Source organism: Pyrus communis, chromosome 13 (assembly GCF_041283825.1).
Source record: "Pyrus communis isolate YQ-2024b chromosome 13, ASM4128382v1, whole genome shotgun sequence".
In the NCBI taxonomy this organism is placed as follows: Eukaryota; Viridiplantae; Streptophyta; class Magnoliopsida; order Rosales; family Rosaceae; genus Pyrus; species Pyrus communis.
In genome coordinates, this window is record NC_142577.1 from 29,137,854 (window position 1) to 29,159,740 (window position 21,887).

Consider the following 21,887-nt stretch of genomic DNA (forward strand, 5'->3'; position numbering starts at 1 on the left):
GGGTCTGCCACGCTTTAGGCGTGCAACAAAGAAATCGTTTACTGCCTTATTATATTGTTCAATAGGGACATCAATTCTTGTAGGCACATTTGCAGCAAGTATATGTGATTTCATCACTTTCGTTGCATCATTCAATTATTCTTACTTCATTTTCTCATTGATCGCTTCGTGAATAAAAATAAGACAAATTCTCTTTGTTCTTTTGGAATTGTCTTTTCTCATCATTCTTCTAGAATGATATTTTCTCATCGTTCTTCTAGAACGAAGTTATTTTCTCCCCTAAAGACGGGAAAATTGTCTTATCAAAATGACAATCCGCAAATCACGCAATAAATATATCCTCAGTCAAGGATTCCAAATATTGAATGATAGATGGTGTTCAACGTTAATGCCCAATTCGCGATGATGCCTCATTCAGTACGTTGTGGCAGTGCAATAGGCACATGTATAACACAACCAAAAACTCGTAAATGTGTAATATTTGGCTGGTACCCAAACACGAGTTGTACTGTGCAATATTGATGGTTGGCAACAGGTCTCAACCGAATTAATATTGCATCATGTAAAATAACATGTCCCCATGTAAAAACTGGCAATTTTGTTTTTATGAGTAGAGCACGGGTAATCAATTTCATCTACTTAATAAATGCTTCTACTAAACCATTTTGAGTATGGACATAAAGAACTTCTGATCCTTATTTAATAGTCTGTAGACTGAGATTCTTATGACTTTTATTGCAATTAAGTTGAGGCACTGCGGCACTTCAAACTTACTGTACTCATCAAGGAACTTTATGTCCTGATCTTGAGGATCAAAGGACTTCATGCCTGATCTTTTTACATAATGGAACTTTAGGTCCAATCATTTTTATATGATGAGGATCAAGTAACTGCAGGTTTTGATCTGATCAAGGAACTTCAGGTCCTATATATACTCATCGTAACAAAAGAAAGTATAATAAGTAAATTAAAGTAATAGGCGGCAATTCTAGCCATAGTAAATAAATTGCATTTAAGTAAATAAAGTTTGTGATAAGGGCTTTAATTCAGCATCATTCACATAAATCAAAACTTAAAGCAGTAGACGGTAAAACCGTCTATGATAAATAAATTGCTTTAAAGTAAATAGAACGTGTGAAAGTGTTTTAAGCCAACACCATTTACATAATAAATATATATTTTTTCTTATTTCTTTTTAGATGGTGCAACACCATCTAAAAGCCTTTACCCCTGTTTTTTTATTACTATTTTTCTTATTCATTCACATGGTGCAACAATCCAAATAACCTTTGTTTTTTTTTTCTTGGTTTCCACATAGTGTCTGACGCACCATTATTTTTCCTTTTATTTTATTATTTTGTCTTATGCTTTTTCAAAATGCGCTGATGCATCATTCCATTGCTTTTGCCTCTTTTTCTTTCTGCAAAAACTCACATACTGTTACTTTTTCCATGGGAGAGGCCAGATAAGGAATACCATTTCCCATTCCCGTGTTTTCTTCAATTTTCCTTGCATGGTCCAGAAAACATGGCATCGTGAAGCAAAAACTTCCATACAGGAACATAGATGACATCGGGGTTGATGGAGGTACAAGAGAGGGAGGCCTATGTGGAGTCAGTTCTGCCATCACCATCTCAGACAACCGAGTATTCATAGGAGTTCTCGAGATCCGTCGAAAATGACGCGATTTGGGTTTCCAAGTCTGATGAGATTCTTCTGGATCTCTGGAAACCAGTTGTCAGGTACGAGTTTTTCTTATCTCTTAACGACTACAGGTCATTGTAAATTTCAATTTTCACTGGAATTCGATGGGGCGCTTCTGGCGCGGTGGGAGAGACAAAAAAATGGACATACATTTGCTTATTTTACTGTACCTTTGTTTGTCTGAATTTATAGCGTTATGCTTTCCACTGACATGAGAGCTTCTCGTGCTGATAACGTGTTGTAAAATCGATGATGTGTGCAGTGGAATAAAAGAAACAAGATACAAAATTTACAAGGTTCTTCTACAGTCAGTGTGACTGGAGTACGTCCTCGGAACAGCAGTGGTGCTTCTATTATAATTTAGAATAATAAGAGTACAAAATAACTCTCTCTATTATCCTTTCTCCTCTTCCTCTCTTTTCTCTCATTTCACAATCTCTTCCGTGAACCTCTTATTCATCTCTCATTCATTTTATAAGCAAAGAGAACACTATTCACTTTACAAATTTTCCACAAATGAATAGTGAAAATACTATACATAAATAGTAACAAACTATTCATGTGGGCCATCCACATATTATTCACAACATACTTTTCCTTCCTTAGTCAATGGCTAAAGGAGGAATAATGCAAGTAGAAAACGTCATCATTTTAGACACTAAGAAAAACCGGCTTATTTGGTACTTAGGATTGGATTTTAATGGATAATTTTCTAATATCTGAAAAACTAAGTAAATTTTTTTTACATAAAAAGGAATAGAAAATTATTAGGCATGAAAAAAACTCATCCCTCCTAATCCTTACTTGAAATTAGAAAATTATCCACTCCAATCTTATCCTCCATGGTCCATACCTTGAAATTAGAAAATTATCCACCATGGTCCATACCTTGAAATTAGATAATTATCCATTCCAATCTTATCCTCCATGGTCCATACCTTGAAATTAGACAATTATCCATTCCAATCTTATCCTCCATACCAAACAAGGCTTCAATATTAAATTTAAGATAATATTGGTTTAGACATGAATTTGCAATAGGTCCTAATGATCTTGTTATAAAATGAAATATATGCTCACATACTAATCATAGCTTCATTGTCATCCCACTGGCAGATCCATAAAAGGGACCCAGGGGGTTCTGGGATCCTTCGAAAGTCCAAAGAAACACTTGTGATCGACCTTCAGGACCTTCCAACAATTTGGGCAGGTGCAGTGGAGAGGCTTGTTGCCTCCATGGATGTGTAGGCAGCAGTGCTTATAACAAAGAAGAATAATAGGTTTTTAATTTTTGTTTTAAAAGACCTAGTCAAATCGACAGTGTTTTTGAGCCAGGTCGTAATAAAAAATTTAAAAACTAAAATATCTTTGTTTTCTCTATAGAGCCCGAGAACCCCAGTCTTTTCTAGTATCTCCAAATTATATTTAAGAACTTCCAGCTCCAATCGTCACAACCTTCCAACTTTAAACCCAAGTTATCCTATTCCCCACCACCATTTGCCCTTCCACCGCCTTTAGTTGCCTAATTTTATTTCTTCCAAATTCATATAAGTTTTTTAATCCTAGACTCTAGTCGTAACTCCCAATTAATAATATATATGTTACATTAACAAATTTTATCTTTGTAGAGTCACTAATTGCGTTATGTTGCTGAGGAAAATTTGTTCGTTTTATTACTTTTGAGATTAATCTTGATTTATTTAATAAACCAAATTCAGTAGAAAATAGTGATACGGAACCAAATTAGTCTAATATTTTTTTTCTTTTTTTGAGCTTTTATGTTCGGACCCCCCGAACTTGAAATCCTGGATCAGCCACTGGTCATCCCTATGAATTGCTTGCTTCCAACTCTTGTTTCTTTGCTTGTTCCTGAGTGGAATGCAGAATGCAGATGGTTTTTTTTTGGGATAAATCAAACCCTCTGCTCTTTCTATATTTTGTGCTTAAAGCCTAAAACCGTCGAATCTTTCTTGCTCCAAATGATTCGTTCATATATAGAAAAGAAAAAGAAAAAATGAAATGCATAATCGAAGTATCATTTGAGTCTCCCCGTATTGATCTCTACTAATTCGATATGAGACTGGGGGAAGGGAAGCTTTATGAGTGGAAGGAGGAAAAGGTCAAGTTAGTAGCTAAAAGCTTTACTTAAACATATGGGATAGATTACGAGGAAGCCTTTGACCCGGTAGACAAGATGAAGTCTCTTCGTCTCCTGCTCTCTATTGCTGACAATCGGGATTGGCCTATGTTACAATTAGATGTTCTAAATGCCTTCCTCCAAGTTGTTGATTGGAATTTGAAGTGCTAGGTTTGGTTGGTTGCCCAAAGGGCTATCTGATTCAATCAACTGTGTAAGCTACTCTTCCTCTATATATGGACAAGACTCTATCCAAATATATGGATCTCCTCAACATCAAAGCGAGACCCCATCAAAATCTGCCACTTGTTGGGGGGGCGCCTTCTTTTCTATGAGCACCCCACCATTGAATGATGAACTTTGCCAGTCTTCACCTCCTACCCGACCAGGGGAGAACATAAGGTTAAGCCAAGCCCTTACCCGGCTGAATTGAATTAATATCAGTAAATTACAGGGTTTCTAGTTTCTTCTGTATTCATACCAATGCGGTGCAAGAATATGAGAGAGATCTCGGAGGAGAATAAAAGTAAGGGTTGTGGCGATATCTGCAACGAATTCCCGCACCTAGGTTTTGATAAAATTTGAAGATGATACATGGCCTTCGAATTCATGCCAGTATCATCCTTCTTTTAGTTGGATCCTCGGATGAAGTTGGTCAGAACAATCAATAGTGAACAATCCGCATTCATGAGGATGTGTCCTGCTTTTGAAGGTAAGCGGATATTGCCGTCTCATTATTTGTTCGGCGAGGCACAGGGCGAGCGAGTACAGAGAAAAGAAACAGAGCCATTGTGTTGTGTGTTAACAACAATACAATAGCAATAACAACTCAAGGTACTTGGATAATTGATAGGATTTTTACCACCTGTAAAAGGAAGGATAAAAACACTTAAAAATATTTGCAAGAGAATAATGTAATTATAGTATAAACGACTCAAACGAGGTTACTTTCCACATAAATTGAATGAATCATTTGTATTTAAACTAATTCTTAAATTTTAGAAAGGGTTAATTTTATGACTTAAAAATAATAAAAACAATTTAAAAAATCAACTAGAAAATAATTTAAAGAAAAACAATTTGAAAATAAAGGTTTTGAAAGAACAATAATAGAAAAGGCACTACGATTCCGCTATCACTTTTGCCCACTATTTCGGAAATATATGAAGTGTTCTTACCGGTAATAACCTTCGTAAATATTAGGCTAAAATAATGAACGTGTTCTTACAGGTAAGAACATGTGTAAATACTCGGCTCAGATATTGAACGTGTTCTTACCGGTAAGAAGCTGTGCAAATAAAAGATACATGGCATGACTTATCTTTGACACGCTAACCCTCGCATCGTGGCATGCCAAAACATTGTTGTTGGCATGCGATGACATGTCATGGCATGCATTTTGCTGATGTTTTGTGCGCTTGGCATGACTTGTCTTGACACGGAAATCCTCACATCAATGGACATAATTTTTTCATTTCTGCCATAGTAGTACCTTGAAATGAAAGAATTATCCAGTTCAATCTTATCATTCATACCAAACGAGGCTTCAACATTAAATTTAAGATAAGGTTGGATTGGACATGAATTCGCAATACGCCCTAATGATCTTGTTATAAAATGAAATATATGCTCACATGATATGATAAAACTGATCATAGCTTCATTGTCATCCCTGTGGTTCTGTGAATTGCTTGCTTGCCAAGTCTTGTTTCTTTGCTTGTTCCTGAGTGGATTGCATAATGTAGATGGTTTTTTTTGGGGATAAATCTAACCGTCTGATCTTTGGAGGAGAAGACAAGTAAGGCTTGGGTGGTTTCTGCAATGAATCAACACTCCCTTCCAACATATCTATACTTCTTTCATCGCTGGCTGGTTTGAAGGATCAGTTTATATGCACCACAAGCTCTCTAAGATCATCTTCCTCGCCTCTTACTTTGTCTTCTTCGTTCCTAACACTCTGCAAACGAATTTCTTCATCCAGTTCAAGTCGTCGAAAACTTCATCCTCGCAGGAATTTCTTCCAAAGTGCTCCTGCAGCCGTGTTTTTGATAAAAATCAAAGATGATCGAGGGCCTTCGAATTCATGCCAGTATCCTCCCTCTTTCAGTTGGATTCTCGGACGAAGTTTGTCAGAACAAACAACAGTGAACAATCCGCATTCAGGAGGATGTGTCCTGCTTTTGAAGGGTGAGCGAGAACAGAGAAAAGAAACAGAGCCATTATGTTGTGTGTTAACAATACAATAGAATAGCAATAGCAACTCAAGGCTCTTGGATAGCCTATTATTTCTTCACAACCTATATTATTGATTCAAAGACTTGCATACAATATAGAATCAAGACCTGACTTGGAAAATTCAGTTATACAATATAGAAGTGATTTTCGCACTTCCTTTTTCTCCCACTGTGCGCTTTCGTGTTTCTTTATTTCTAACCTTTGGATTGAACAAATCAAAAGAAAATCACTCCGTTCATTTATTAATTTGCTTTTCGTAACAATTATTGTATTCGAGTTCGACACACTTTTGTTTTGCCCAATACCCCGACAAAATAGAATCGAAAGAGGATTCCTTGCACAAGACCTTCCTCAACTTCTAAAACTCATTCCAAATTACTTATCAAATTTACATATACATTTCATGCATCACTAAAGTAAAGATTCAAACAATATTGGCTGGCCTACGAAGACGGATTACCAAACAAAGGGAATAAAGGGTTAAAAGAATGGTGGCGAAACCATGCACAAGCTACCTATGCTACTCTGACTCCGCTAGGGCGTTTTCCTTCCATGGCATCCTTCTTGTTACGACAATCAGAACAGAGGAACGGCCCTTGCCAAGGCTTTGAACTGGTTGAGAAGATAGAACCTGCGTGAACCGATATGCCCTCGCTCGGTGCAAGGTCAACTTGGCATACAGCACACATGAATAGCCCAGATGTAGTCGATTGTGGTGTGCACTCATCGCTGCCCAACCTGCAACACATTTGACATGATAATCATTTTCAGATGCAAGCAAATACACGACACCAAAATACCACATTTCACAAGAAGCCAACCCGCGATTTGAACTTGTAACTCAACAATGAGGTTTATGATATCTATATATGAAACTTCACTTCAATATGCTATACAAGACTAAAATTAATGACATCGTTGAAAATTTTCTTTTCCAATTTTAGTAGACAACCGGAGTGTGAAACTCTTCCAGAAAATTAGCATCGAATCAACTAACTTGAGTGAAGAGAGAATCAACTACCTTTCAGCAAGCATGGCAGAGCCTTCTTCAAATAACTCCTCCACAATACCCACAGCCGATAGCTTCTTGGATAGTTTATTAGCAGAAGCACGCGACTTCTTTCTGAAAAACAGGGTCCTAAACTTGTTAATCTTTTTCGGCGGAGTTGAAGGCTCTACCGTAGTATCGGGAGGGATTATGTCAACAACTATGCAGGTTGTATCATCCTTTAGACCCCTTGACCTTAATGCCTCCTACAACACAATCCATCATCAATGAGAAAGAGTTCTAGCCTTCGAGATTATACATGCATATTGGAAGAAAAAGGCCAAGTAGTTCAAACAACCTTCACAACTTGTCTGGCAGCAAGTTCAGCTGGCAACCCACGGCAAGACTGTGCTGCCATTTCGGAAGATATAGCATCCCAGATGCCATCTGAAGCAATTATAAGCCTCCCACCGGCATTTGATAGCTTTTCGAACAATGTAAGAATGTTAGCTTTCAGGCTAAACAATACTTGGCATTGAATTTAATAAAACAGGTTAAAAAAATTAAGTTCTGAGCAGAGAAAGATACCTTGACTTGTTTCACATATGGTATTGGAACGATAAACTCCCCAACATCCATGTCTCCAATTGACCTAGAAAGGCATAACCCCCCTGGCCAACAACGGAGGGGACCAATCTGTAAATGTCAAACAACATACATTACACAATGAAAACCATATTTTAATTAAGACCACAGAAGTATCCCGTTCTTTGTTAAGTGTCAGGAAAAAAAGATCTAAAAGCACTCACCTCTGCACCACCAACAATGCTCAACCTCCCAACTTCCCCACCACTTGCAGCAACACGCTCCCTCCTACAATTACAAAGCAGATATTCAATTAGCAAATTCAGGGAACAGTAAAAATAGAGGAATGTTATTGAATTTTAGTGGATACATACTCCTCTACATTTTCTTCAAGTCTGTGATCAACAGTTAAGGTGGAAACAGCACCACCCTGAGTATCTAAGATACAACGGGAGTCTCCTACTGATGCAACTGTCACAGTCCATCCATCAACTATTACAAAGGTAGCTGTTGTTCCAGAAGTTTCACCTGGCAACAATAATAAGAGTAGAAAGAATTAGTACGTCTGTGCTGAAATATATGAGAAAAAACAAAAGAAGAACAAAGACTTAAGCAAGTTGCAAATTCCACACCTCTGCTCTGGAAATCCTTATCAGTCTTCACAAACCCAGCAACCAAGGCTCGAGGTAAAGCTTGGAGCCACTCCTCCCTTCCTAGCCCACGGGGAATAGCACCCAACACATGCTTTAACAAATTCTCCCTTGTATATACTGCTGCTGCATTTCCGTTGTGCCCATCAAAGATCTGACAATCAGTAAAAGAACGGTGACTGTTATACCTGATTTGCAGCATATTTGATAGCTAAAGGAAATTGGTTTGAGCACACGGATTCATTCCATAATCTAAAACCAAAAGTACATGAAATTTTCGAAAAATATCTCGTTCACTGCCTATGTTGGAAGGGAACAAACCAATATATAGTCCGGATCAAAAATTTGCAGTGAACAAGACAGGAGACTAAGGAACTAAATGGTTAGAGCATAGAGGTGAGCACTGATATGCAGTATTCAACTTTTGGGACATTCACCATGGTACAACAACATGACAGAGCTAAGCTGCCAAGCTCTGGCTCTATAATCTAGCAAATATAAGAGACTCAGGCTTACCGCAAATGCGGTGAATGCTGATGAAGAATTCCCGGGTACTCGCTGACCATCAGTCTTGATCAGGAAATAATCCTCCCCTTTCCTGGATTGAGCCGCATGCCCATATCTGACAGTTGGCTTCTCCATCTTCTCACTCTTCAGCTCTCTGCTGATCAATGCAGCCAGAGGCACCATATTATGATGCTGACGCCTATCTCCAGACGCCATAACTACCTCACCGCTGTCTTTGCCAGAGGCCCAAGACCTTCAAACTATCTAACTCTTTTATCCTCAATAGCATACTAATGCAAAACACCTAAAAGATCCTACAATTTTTCGTAATCAATGGCCTCAAAACCCACGAACTTCTTTGCACAAATAGCACAAAGTCCAATCCTAACAACGAAAGATCGAATATTTCACAAGCTACAACAACTGATCTGCATTTATCATAAGACAAAACAAAGAACAACGTCAACAGATTGGTTATATCAACAACCATATGCTGTCTCACTTGCCGACACATGTAAGTAAAACAAAACGGGAAAGGTTACATCTTGGATATTCCATCATTTGGCAATCGAAATCATACAAAACAGAAGTAAAATGTCACTAATAAGCATGTATTCAGCTAACCCAGAAGACAAAGAACTGAAATTTACGTTTATTCTACATTTTTTCTCACCTTTTCTTGTTCGTAATTTCTCGGCAACCAAACAGATGAACAAAGATTCCAAGCGACAGGAAAGAGAATGTCTGACTGAGAAACCAAAGCAGATCCGATTGCGACAGTAATAAGCAACACCGACGACTACGACAACACCAGAAGAAAGAAATCGCGCAATAAAGAAATCAAGGCGGTGACGCAACGCGTTTTGGTGACGAGGTATGAACTGTAAGACCCATTAATCAAATCAAACACCCCCAAATCCTTAACCTTCCGATTAAAAAATTGAACTTTGAATTCATGCGAGTCAGCTGCAGCTTGACAACCTTTTCCTTCCCACCAAACACCCACGATTATTTATAAAAAAATTCCAAACTTTCTGGGGTGAAAAAGAAATGGCAGAGAAATTGGTGGCAAAAAAGCAAACTATTTCGATCGAAATTCTAAAGAGAAATTGCAGAAAAGTGGGTATGGTGACTATGAAGCAATGCATTCATAAACCCACATTCTGAAGAAAGTCGGTTTCTTTCTTTCTCCGAAACCAATTTGCTTTTCCCCAAAAGCCGAGAGCCAAAACCCAAAAGCAAGAGGCTTTTATTTTTTTTCCCGGGAAAAAAGTTCACTAGTGTGGAGGGAATACAAAAGAGATAGTAGGGTCCACATAGAAATTATGTTGGTTGTTTGTGATAGCTCTAAAAACAGGGGATCACAAGGTTGGTCGTTTACCTAACAGATCTTGCAGGAGAGTTTTCCGGGAAATTATAATTAAGCTAATCAATGTTAAGAGCATTTGGTGCACCTATTTTCACAGTTTAGTCATATTTGTACTTATCTGTGAGTGAAAGATCCAGCAGTATCTCTAGATTTTTCACTATGTCAAGAGCACGGTCAGTTACACAACTATAATATTAAAAGTTTAACTAATTTTTTTTTAAAAAGATCAATTAATTATATTATAACACTTTGTATACCACGTTATTCACACAAATAAAATTTCATAAATGAAAATTTTCAAGATAAATTTTTACCAAAATCAAATTCAAACTCAATAATTATGACCAGCGATCTAGCCGACTCCTTAATTCTTAGCGATAATACCATATGCTTAGCTAGTTAACTAGTTTTATAATAAACAAGAAAAAAAAAACAAAAGTCAAACCTTATGTATTTACATATGTTCATTTTTCAAAAATTAGTTTGCGAATAAGAAATGCATCTTAATTTGGGTTGAAATTTTGTTAATTAATGAGAAATACTAAGATGATTTAAGGTGGCTAAGAGGATGAAGAAGTGATGGCGATGATGTGGACGAGGTGCATGTGTTTCTGTGATGGCGATGATGTGGACAAGGTGCGCAGTGAGCACGTTGTATGTGGCTAAATGGGAACCAGATTCTCTCTTATCATTCAAATCTGAACCCATTAATCAATAAATTCGAATCATTAAAATTTGATCTAACAACTACAAAGAAGAAACTTCTCTAAAATTTATAATAATTGTAATTATTTAATCAAATTTTAATTACCTGAATTCATTAATTAGTGGATTTAATTTTGAAGAATCCGGTTCCGGTTAAATGAGTGCATTTCTGCGTTTGCAGATGTCTGTTACCCTGTTTACCTGTAGCCCCTCAGCCTCAGCCTTGTAGGGTTACCCTTTGCTTTTCCACTCGAGGATTTTTCTGGTCCCCACCCCTCCTAGTCAATGCCAATGCTGATGATGGTTGGTGATGCAATTTGACATACAACGCGTTTGTTAATATAATGTTATGTGAATTTTTTATGTACAACGTTGTTACATTGCATTATTAGATGAGAATGTGACACGGTACTAAACTCGTTAAATCTGTATTGGTTGTACTCAAAGGGAGGAACACGTTTCCTCTCATCTCAATTTTCATATGTATTTTTTGTTGTTAAATTACTTTAATTCTTTCAGCGTTATTGTGTGTTTGTGATTAAGTATAATTAATTAGATGATTAACTGCGGCAGCATGTGGGTTGTGGAGTTATTAAGTTGGTCATGCGTATACTGTATTTGCATATGCAGGGTAGGGTTGCAGTCTGCATGCTTGTAGCCCTCATGGGGCTAATCCAACAACTTAAATTTAATATGATGGTATCCAATGTCAGATCCAACTTTGTCTGAGGGCTGGTTTGGTATTGTTGTGCTTTGAAAAGAAAAAAAAACTGTTTATGGTGTGCTGTGAGAATAAAGTAGCAGAGTATTTAGTAAACTTTTTTGTAAAAGTTCTTTTGAAAAAAAGAAAAAAAAACAGTATTATAGTATTTGATAAACTTTTATGTAAAATAGAGGTGAAAAAAAACTGGTTTTTCAAAGTTGGGTTTTGCAACTTTGTGTTTTTGGCTTTTTTTTCATCCAAAATTGTAAAAAAAAAGCTGAAGTTTAATGTTTACCAAACATAAAAAAACTCTCAACTTTTTTTTATAGCCACTTTTTCAGAATCACCTCAGTACCAAACTAGGGCTTAGTTTCATTTCAAATAGTAAAATTTTTGTTATTCGATCCGGATACATTAAAAAAAATAAGACAAGATAAGGCACTAAAAAAAGACTATTTATCTCATAGACGTTTATGTAAAATTCTAGGAAAACGCCCCCTTCACATAAAAGAAGTGGTAGTGTGGAACATCTTCATAGAGGAACCATGCGGGTGGGAGGGGATTGAGTCATTCATTCATCCGTTATGTCTTCTTCCGTAATCTATTTCCTCTCTACTCGAATTAGTTATCAAAATGCCTACTTTACAAGAAAAATGTCGTTTTCCAGAAACCTTGCAACCACCTGGGTTGTATTTACTTTACGACTATGTACTCGCCGCCCAATCCTTCCCAATTCTGGCCGCCAAATTATAGAGTTCCTTTCATGTTTTCTTATTACGTATCTATTTACTTAGAACGAAAAACATTAATTAGAACCAAATTAAATATGAACAAAAAATAAGAAATACAAAAGACAGAAAATGGACGTGTAATATAGTTTCTAGTTTTTTTAGTTGCGATCGTTAATTATATTATGAGATTCACACACTTTTAACTATTTAAAGTAACATTTCGAAATCATGAATTTTTTTTAAACACGAAAAAGTTGGATTAAAAAAGATACTCGATCAAGCAGCTTGCTGGCTAGATGATGCAAGTGATTTGATTTGTCATCAACATTCTTTAAGTAAAGACAAACTCCTCTTACGCGTGCTTTATCATTGCCTAGTGTGTTTCCATATGTATAAACCTTCGTTACCTGATCTGATGAGAAACACTAATGCTAATGCATGTCCTTAGTGACACAGTAGAATTTTTTGCTAAAAAAACTACATAGTATACACAACTTTTTACATGATCCTGATCAAAAACACTGACGGTAATGCATGCACTCGACGACACAGTAGAATCTCTCGTCGAGAAAACTATATAGTGTATACAAGTTGCAAGACCAGTATGAGTGTGAAAGCGGTTGTGTGTCTGTGGTTGCAATTAGAGTAGAAAATTGTGAATAATATTGACAGTGCAATTTAATTCGAGTACATAATGAATTGAAGACGGGAAAGTTGCAGTTGGAACGGATGTCTGGTACAGGTTTTAATAGGCATCTTATGAATTGACTTAAGATAAGAACAATACTGCTATCCGATATTGCATGTGCTAAGTGTTGCGTCATATGAAAATGAAAGAGATTTTATCGAGTATCATTGACAGAGTTAGAATTTTTAAATAATATAATCATCATATAAACCAAAAATGGTTTTATAGGATCATTATATTGAACACTTAGTAGGCATGTAACAATTCCTACCATCATAAACCGACAACTTATGGTAATATATGTCGATAATTACTATTATGTGTAGAGGCTTGTCAATGGTGAATGCATGATACTGTAGTGTGATGTCGAAGACTGTCAAAGCTTGTCAACTAAGGAATTTTATGGAGCACATGGGACACACAATATGGTTACACACAAGAAGAGAAAAAAGGAAGATAAATATGATAGAAAAAAAATAAAAGCAGGAGGAGGAGGTTGTAGTTTAGTTTGCCTTAATTGTTTAAATGGGTCAAATACAATACACATACAAATATACATGAGGTTTTTGAAGTTGTTAGGGTCAAGAACAATTAATGACCCTATGCTAGCCCTGCCACTGTCAAGTACTCAATTGATAAATGGAAGAAAAACTTATAGTAAGCATTTCCGATCACGTTGTTCGTAGCCTCGTAGAGTACTTCCGCAAATGCATGAAACTTTATATATTTTAGTCTTATATAAACTCACATAAATCTTATTTAGTGTAAAAATATTCATAGTCAAACAATCTTATCGAAAATTTTCTTTATGCCGTTTCCTTCTTTATTAGAAGAAGAATAAATTTCGTAAGTATGAATTGAAACTTCAACTGTCTTTCAAATTAACCACGCATTAGAATATTCCCCAACTTGTATATATAGGTGTCTTCAACAAACTCTTACCCAACTGAGATTTGGGTATTTTCCAGTTGGTGCCTCCGATCCATCGTCCACATTCACATACTGTTCTGCCTTTTGGTATTTGATACCAAATTAAAAATAGAAAATATTTTTTTGGTTTTGAGGAACTGGGCAAGTACAGGCTGGGAGAATGGGCCTATCTGGCCCTACAGCCATGCTCGTCCCCCAACAGGATTTATTCCGAATTTTTTTTTATGAGGATCTTGATAATTAAATCGTGTCTGTTCATTAAATATTTCTATTAGTTTTGGTCAGATACTGTTTATATTTAATTTTAAATAAAATTATTTAAAATTATTTCTGATCGTACGATATACGATAAATAAATATGATTTATGAATCTTCAGAATTCTCGCCACAGGATCCTCATAAAAAAGATCTAGCGAGGATCCGACGTGGATCCAAATTCGCTCGTCCCCACATAAGATAGTCAGAAAGCCACTGCGTACCCGCCTGGGCCCCCGAAATCATGATATCTTCGCTGAAAGATACCCCCAGAAGTGAACTTGTCCGGTAGGGGATTTTGTATGAGATGGTTTTAAGCCCACTTAACCAAAACCTTTACTTTTCCTCTTAACTCTCATTATTGTCTAATTTCCTGTATGATTGACAAGAAATTCGAACACTGTAATTGTGGCGTCTCGTACTAATAAGCTAATATAATTATTGAGTATTTTTATATAAAATTGTACGATTGACACAGAAACGCTATGTCAACATTGTTAAGTTGTTCTCCTAATCTTGTGTAAATTTAGCATAAATGCTCTTTGGTGAAGGTAATTTGCCAAAGGTGCTTCAGTGACCAGTCTCTGTTTCTAGGCTTTTGGCATGCTCTTTTTTTGGGCCCAATTCTTTAAACCTTTTGAATGGCAGACCATATTTAGTTGGGCCTCTCTGACTTTACGACTTTGGACCCATGCGAAGAATAAAAGCCTAACAAGCTTCTTGTTATAATGTTCAGAAAAAATGTGGCATTATCAAATCAAAATCAGTTTTTTTGTTCGTCGGAAAGTCACTTTTTTTTTTTTTTTTTTAATTGAGATAGTTAGTTGATCCGAGAGAATTTTCAGTTTGTCAAGAATACGACTTGATACAATAAATATCATAATACTAATAGTTGAAACATAAAATCTCAATTATTTGTATTATAACACTTTATGTATTCAATCCAATTTTCAACGAATTGAAAAATTTCTAATTGAACACTCTCTCCTCGTAAAGCAGGCCAATATCAGTACACAAGAATTTGTCAAGCTATGAAATCCATCATTGGCTACCTCAGCATATAAAAACAAAACAAACTTTTGCATATTTGTCGTTCATATCACAAATTTTAAAACTAAGGATAAATTTAGGTGAAATTAAGTTGGTTAAAGTAATGTAAACTTTACGTCGAGCAAAAAAATATAGACATTTATGTACTTGAAATCGAAATTTTGTTTTCATAAATTTACACTAGCAAACTCTACAAATGCTGTGCATATGTAGGGAAATGTGAGGAGAATCTAAAATTGGAATTGAATTACATTAATGCCCTTGATTTTAAATTAAAATTTTAAACTCTTTGACATTTAAGGGTTATAATAAGGAAAACTAATGAAAATGACTTGAAAACTTTGAGTTTTAAAAATAAAGACAAAATAAAAGGTAAAGTGAATAGTATCATGATTGACTTTTTAATGTAAAAATGTGGTTTTTCGTTAAAGTGAATAATACTCAGAGCTTTTACCCCCCAATGGTGGGCTAAAAGCCAAATTACCCCCCAAAATTTCCCCCCAAACGTACTCCAACCCAAGGGGAAATTTTGAGCTAAATGCTAAATGCTAAACCAATGCCAAATTCCCCCCGAAATTTAGCCCAGAAATCGGGGTGGACTCTACCCAATATTTATCGGAATTTAAATTTTTTTAGATTAAAATGTTCATAAAATTAATTTACGATAGTCTACATATATTTTTTTTAAAATTAATTTAACAAAAAAAAGACCTAAATTCATTCTTTAATAATCCCGGGCTAAAATTTTAGGGTAGAATGGTTGAAGTAGAAAAGCTGTTTTTGGGCTAAAAATTTTGACTTTTAGCCCAACCATTGGAGATGGTCTTAGTTAAAGTTCCCCTTATAATAGTCATAAAATATCATAAGCTAACAAAAATAATCTCTTTATACGCATATAGATTAAATTAGAGTACCAGTTGAATAAATAAGTAATATCTCAAAATTCAAAAACAAAAAGTAAATTGAAGAAATTCATGAAATATACTTTTTTTTTTAATACTACGATTTAACTTAAACCAAACAGTGAATTATCTATAATAATTTGATCTCACGTACTCAATTAACAACCAAACTTAAAATTCACTAGATAAATACTATCAAACTGTAGTGATGACGGTTGAGTGGTCATAAAATGTGTATCACATTCATGCCTATTAGATAGAAATTGAGTTTAATTAAAGAGTAATGTTAGGTAAATCAATTTTTTAAACCAAATTTTCAAACCATCAGATACATCAATATAAATAATAATTCAATTATTAATAACCACGCCATATTTTTATTTTCAAAATTTGATCTAAATAATCGATAACCTGCACCCTCCCACTTATACTATTGGCCAGAAATTTACCTATCCGAGAAAGAAAATAGCCGTTTTGCTAGTTTTCTAGTTTCCTTTCCTCGACGGATTCCGTCTCCGGGTCATTTACCCTTTCCAAATTCCAAATCCGAAGCTGAGCTCTGCGTACCTGACACGTCATTTTTCACCACTTAACCCCCTTCAAACAAGTCAGGCGGCGACGACGACGGCGTCGTAGCTTCAGAATACTGACTCTCAACAGTCCTTAGAACTTCCGGCCCCAAATCTCTCCCCCTCTATCAAATCAGTATATATACGTACACACACCGCGACTGGCCATGAAAATTACCGTTGATTTGAGTTTGAAGAAGCAGCTCTAGAGAGCGGCTGGAGAGGGCTTCGACGACGATGGGTGTTGTGGCCGAACATTCCGATCGCCAATCTATCAGAGATGTCATCTGCCACGCCGGTGCTGGCGCCTCCGCTGGTCAGTTATCTTCCTCCTTTGCTCTTCTGCGATTCCCATTTCTAGGGTTTCGTTCATTTGGGCACGCATTTGCAAATCTGATGAATTTATTGCAAATTGATTGAACCGTAAGCTTTGCAGGTGCTATGGCGGCTACGTTTGTATGCCCCTTGGATGTCATCAAGACTAGGCTGCAGGTCCATGGCATGCCTTCTGGTCAGAGAGGTATTCTTCAATTTTCCGAGTCGAAGCTTTATTATTCCCTTGAACAAATTCTGGTTTGTTTATCAATATTGGGATGCAATTCTGTGTTTTTATTTATTTTGAGGAACTTATCGATTGCAAGTATCGATTTTTGACGATATTAGATTCACTGGGACTATGGGAGCACATGTTTAGGGGGAAAGGAATCGTAGTCGGATTAAAGCTTCAGTTTTGTGAACTCTAGTGTGTTCGTATATATGAGAAAATATGCATTGACCAGATGTATGCCACATTTCTTGTTATTTGGTGAACTGGCTTGAGGTGGCTTTGTGTTTGTCTTATTAAAGTTTTTATTTGGCTCATCGCCATTTCGAGGATAATTTCCAGTCGATTTGTTTGTAGTATATATGTTTCATACTTATACATATCAGTATGACTGTTCTTCTTTGTTTTCCTTTTGGCCTATGATCAGGTAGTATCATTGTCACGAGCCTACAGAAAATATTAAAGACGGAAGGTGTGAAGGGGATGTACCGGGGCCTTTCGCCTACAATTCTAGCGCTACTTCCAAATTGGGCAGTGAGTATTACTTTTGTTGCCTTATATTGTGAATCATATCTTTGGGAGCCCTTATCTTGTAGAAACTTGAGTTCACAAAGATTTTGGGGCCCTTGGTCAGATGACATGGAACTTTTTTTCCTGTGTGCTTGTATAATTTTCCTGGTGCCATATGTACTCTGTTCGTATGCAGGTGTACTTCACAGTTTATGAGCAACTCAAAGGCCTACTCCACTCTCATGGTTGGTTTTTCCAAATGTGGCTTACTTAAAAGTTTGTGTTTGTCTCTAATTATTTCTTGTGAAATGCATAGTATTCCCATATTCTTTGTTTAGTTTAGAGCATTGGGTAATATATAATAGTATTCAGTTAGTTTTTAAACATTCACTATGGTCATTCTGTAGTTCATGGCAGCGGAGAACTCACAATCGGTGAAAATATGATTGCTGCTGCTGGTGCCGGGGCAGCCACAGCCATTTCAACAAATCCATTGTGGGTTGTTAAGACCAGACTTCAAGTAAGTTTACTGTTTTTATGTTTGTAATTCATTTAAGATTTTCATTTTATTGCTTTCTGTAGCACATTGGATACCTCGGAGCCATTCACAATGACTGTTATTTTGTGGCATTCTGTTGGACTGGGACTGGAAACATTGTTGTTTTTTTTTTTTTTGGAAGCGACACAAACTCTCTGTAATTATCATGTCCTCGACTTGAGATGTCAGGAGAGTAAACTATGAAAAATTGGGAATAAAAGATAGTAATAGTTCAACTATGCAGACGCATATTTGCTAGAGATGGTCCTTTAGTGCTTATGGTTCCGGGCATATTTTATTCTTCGGTTGATGCTTAACCAATGTCTAACTAGGCTAATGAATCTCTTCCACATAATTACATGTTAGCTTCTGGATTAAACTCAACCGTCATGGATTAGAAATTCAAGGACTTTGCACTGGTTAATTTTGCTAGTTTGAACATTTTGTCATTTTTATACATTGATATATTCTTCTTGACCATCTTCATTTAGACACAAGGAATGAGGCCTGGTGTGATTCCTTACAAAAGCATGAGATCTGCTTTCTCAAGGATTACAACTGAGGAAGGCTTACGAGGTTTATATAGGTCATTTTTCTTTCCAAGTTGCATTATGTGGATATGACACTAAACTGGGAATTTTATATTTGATGTTGCTTTACTACTAATCAAAATTTTTTTTCTTTCCATTCAGTGAAGGAAGTCCGCTCCATTGATTAGAATAAAATTTATTCGCGTAGTTTCCCTTAATGATACCTTTTTGGTTGCATGTGTGGTTTCAAACAGTGGGATCTTGCCTTCTTTGGCTGGAGTAAGTCATGTTGCAATTCAATTTCCTGCTTATGAAAAGATAAAGTCTTTCATGGCAAAAAGGGGTAAATGTTATTTGTTTACTTCTTTGATGAACTGTTTAACTTGAAAATTCAGTGTTTTTTAATTAATTAGTTATATCTGACCCCATAAATTTAACTTTTCAGATAATACAACAGTTGATAAGTTACACCCTAGTAGGGTTGCCTTTGCCTCATCAGTATCAAAAGTAATCGCTTCTGTAATAACATACCCTCACGAGGTATGTTCAGCTGGACTTCTCAGTAAACAGACTGGGGCTTGGATGACTGCTCTCTCTAACTATCTCATATTTTATTTTGTCGTCCTGACTGAATCAATTATCTCCAGGTTGTGCGCTCGAGGCTGCAAGAGCAAGGGCAGGCCAGACACATTGGAACCCAGTATGCAGGAGTAATTGACTGCATAAAGAAGGTGTTCCAAAAGGAAGGCCTTCGTGGATTCTATAATGGTTGTGCTACTAATCTAATAAGAACCACTCCTTCTGCCGTTATTACATTTACCAGTTACGAGATGATAGATAGGTTCTTGCGGAGGGTTGTACTTCCAGAAAACGAGCATTCAGAAGGCCACCCTAAGTCTGTTGGCCATGCCGAACCTCAGCAGGGAAATGGAGGTACCGAGAGAGAGGGGAACGACTCTGCGTTGCGGCAATCACAAGCCCAAACAAATCAGACTCCAATTCCTCTTGGAACCAAAGAGCCGCTAGCGGCAAGACATGGAAGGACTCCACCCTTTTTATGAATTTACCTTTTGATTGCAAGAAATTTTTCTGTAATAATTGAATTAAATAACAAAATAGATGAAAAAAGTCCCTTCGAAATCATCGAGCCCTTCTTTGTAACCTTTCTTTTTCCCAAAGGGAAGAGTTGCTTTAGCATGTGTAGTGTAAACTGTTCTCCCAACATTCATGGTCCTGGGTCTCTTTAGCCACTTTAACTTTAGAAAAGAACCTCGAAATAATGGTAATGGCGTGCATGGTCACGAATGAATGAAATTTCATCGATTTTGTCCCGAACCTCTTTTTCTTTCGAAACAAGGGAAGGATCGTCTTCGGTGGATCCCTCCAATTCTTGTTACGACCTCTTCATTTCGGAAGTTGTATCTATTCAAATAGCTCTATTTCTTTTGCCTATATTGCAAGAGGTTCCAGTTTCTCACAAGTTCAAATATTTTTTAATACAAACGATAATGACACGAAAAAAAGGAGAATTGAAACGAAATCATAAAGTCGAATGTATGATAATGCTTGTAACTACGAGTCCAACGCCGGTAGCTACAAATTATGCAATGCAATACAAGATCGATTTGTATCGGGGTATATCATGAGAGATGGCCGATCACATAACGTACAAAAAATACTCTAATAATATTTTATGAAGATTAAATTATTTAATTAATTTACTCGGGAATAGTGACGAGCACAGGGCGCCAAGCCCTTCTCAGTAACGACTTGTAACGAAAACCGGTCCAGGCCGGCCTAGGGGAGCCCGGTCCAACTCCACCAATTTCTTTACCTACCAACAAACTACCCAACTCTGCCCGCTTATCTCTCTCACTCTCCGCCTTCCCCCGGTCGTTCAACTCAAATGGCGGCGACGACACGAACAGGTCCTTCAGACTGTTCCTCTGGGGCGGAATATTCTCCGGTAGCGGCATCGGAACCGGCGGGTCACTGCGGCGACTGCTGCTCCGGGTCAGGAGCATCAGCAAGGTGGGTTTGCGGCGGCGGAACTGGATCAACGGGCTCGTCCGCGGGCTTCGCGTCGGGCTCTGGGCCACGCCGCACTGCGTGGCGAGGAGCTTGAATTTCTGTAAAGTCCCCATCTTCTGGATTTGAGGTCTGTTGCTGCTGCTAACTCCCATTCCTCTCTCTCAATATATACATGTAAATTTTGGGGTGAATATTTGAATTTAAATTGGAGAATGATTGCAGGGGAGAGACTGAGACACAATTGATTGCTTGTGAAATGGAGAAAAGGATATGTTGGGAAGTGGATGCATCTTTTATATACACACTTTTTTTATTAATGCTAAGTACACTCTCTAATTTTAGATAAGACTCTTTATGGCATCTCTAAAACGTTTAACATTAATTTCATGCCAAAATTATAAAATATTGTGTTAAATTTTTCTCAATAAATTTAGGGATGGTTTCCTTATTATTTTTCTCAATAAATTAGATAAATTTTTCTATTCAAAACACATGACGATACAACACATATCATTACACAATTAGGTAAACATTTGAATAATAAACTTTCTTTTAATTATGTAATAATATATAATCTGACGTCTCGTGTTCTGATAGAGTAAAAAAATCTCTCAATAATAAATTAGACCAAATAATGATTGGTAATTTTCTCTTTTTTCACAAATTCAAAAAAGAGAGAGAAAGTGGGTGCCTTTCCAAGTGAAATTCCAAAGGTGCTGAATCCAAAATCTGAAATTCTACATAGGGTTCTGAAAAAGAGGCGACACCACCTCATACTTTGACTGAAGAAGATTGAAAGGTCAGACAATAGGAGATTGGTAAAGGATCAGGGTCCTCTTCTCAGCTTAAGAAGTTGAGTCTTTTGAGCAAATGGATCATTGATTTTTAATTTAATAATTATAATTATTATAATTTTAAAAAAATTCCTCATTTATAGCCGTTAGATGAAAAATCAATAGTTTATGTGATTTGCTCAGAAGGCTCAACCTTCTAATCTTAAAAAAGAATCTTGGTCTATTAGTAAAG

At 36.6% G+C, this 21,887-nt stretch overlaps 3 protein-coding genes across 3 annotated transcripts; 1 reads left to right on the forward strand and 2 right to left on the reverse strand.

Moving 5' to 3' along the window:
- Positions 1 to 6,423: 6,423 nt before the first annotated feature.
- Positions 6,424 to 10,205, reverse strand: LOC137737510 (putative protein phosphatase 2C 15). Its single transcript, XM_068477017.2, has 9 exons — positions 9,480 to 10,205; positions 8,816 to 9,234; positions 8,282 to 8,453; positions 8,024 to 8,177; positions 7,874 to 7,937; positions 7,653 to 7,760; positions 7,423 to 7,548; positions 7,098 to 7,330; positions 6,424 to 6,814 (listed from the first exon to the last, which is right to left on the reverse strand). Exons 2-9 carry the CDS (start codon positions 9,020 to 9,022, stop codon positions 6,592 to 6,594), a joined length of 1,287 nt encoding a protein of 428 aa, XP_068333118.1. The 5' UTR covers positions 9,023 to 9,234; positions 9,480 to 10,205; the 3' UTR covers positions 6,424 to 6,591.
- A 6,365-nt stretch (positions 10,206 to 16,570) lies between these two features.
- LOC137737620 (nicotinamide adenine dinucleotide transporter 2, mitochondrial) lies at positions 16,571 to 20,054 on the forward strand. The gene is made up of 9 exons (XM_068477156.2): positions 16,571 to 17,024; positions 17,145 to 17,228; positions 17,680 to 17,786; positions 17,959 to 18,007; positions 18,170 to 18,282; positions 18,792 to 18,886; positions 19,085 to 19,173; positions 19,276 to 19,370; positions 19,478 to 20,054. Exons 1-9 carry the CDS (start codon positions 16,946 to 16,948, stop codon positions 19,889 to 19,891), a joined length of 1,125 nt encoding a protein of 374 aa, XP_068333257.1. The 5' UTR covers positions 16,571 to 16,945; the 3' UTR covers positions 19,892 to 20,054.
- A 313-nt stretch (positions 20,055 to 20,367) lies between these two features.
- On the reverse strand, positions 20,368 to 21,145 carry LOC148692061 (uncharacterized). Its single transcript, XM_088682686.1, has one exon. It carries the CDS (start codon positions 21,011 to 21,013, stop codon positions 20,549 to 20,551), a length of 465 nt encoding a protein of 154 aa, XP_088538812.1. The 5' UTR covers positions 21,014 to 21,145; the 3' UTR covers positions 20,368 to 20,548.
- Positions 21,146 to 21,887: the final 742 nt, after the last annotated feature.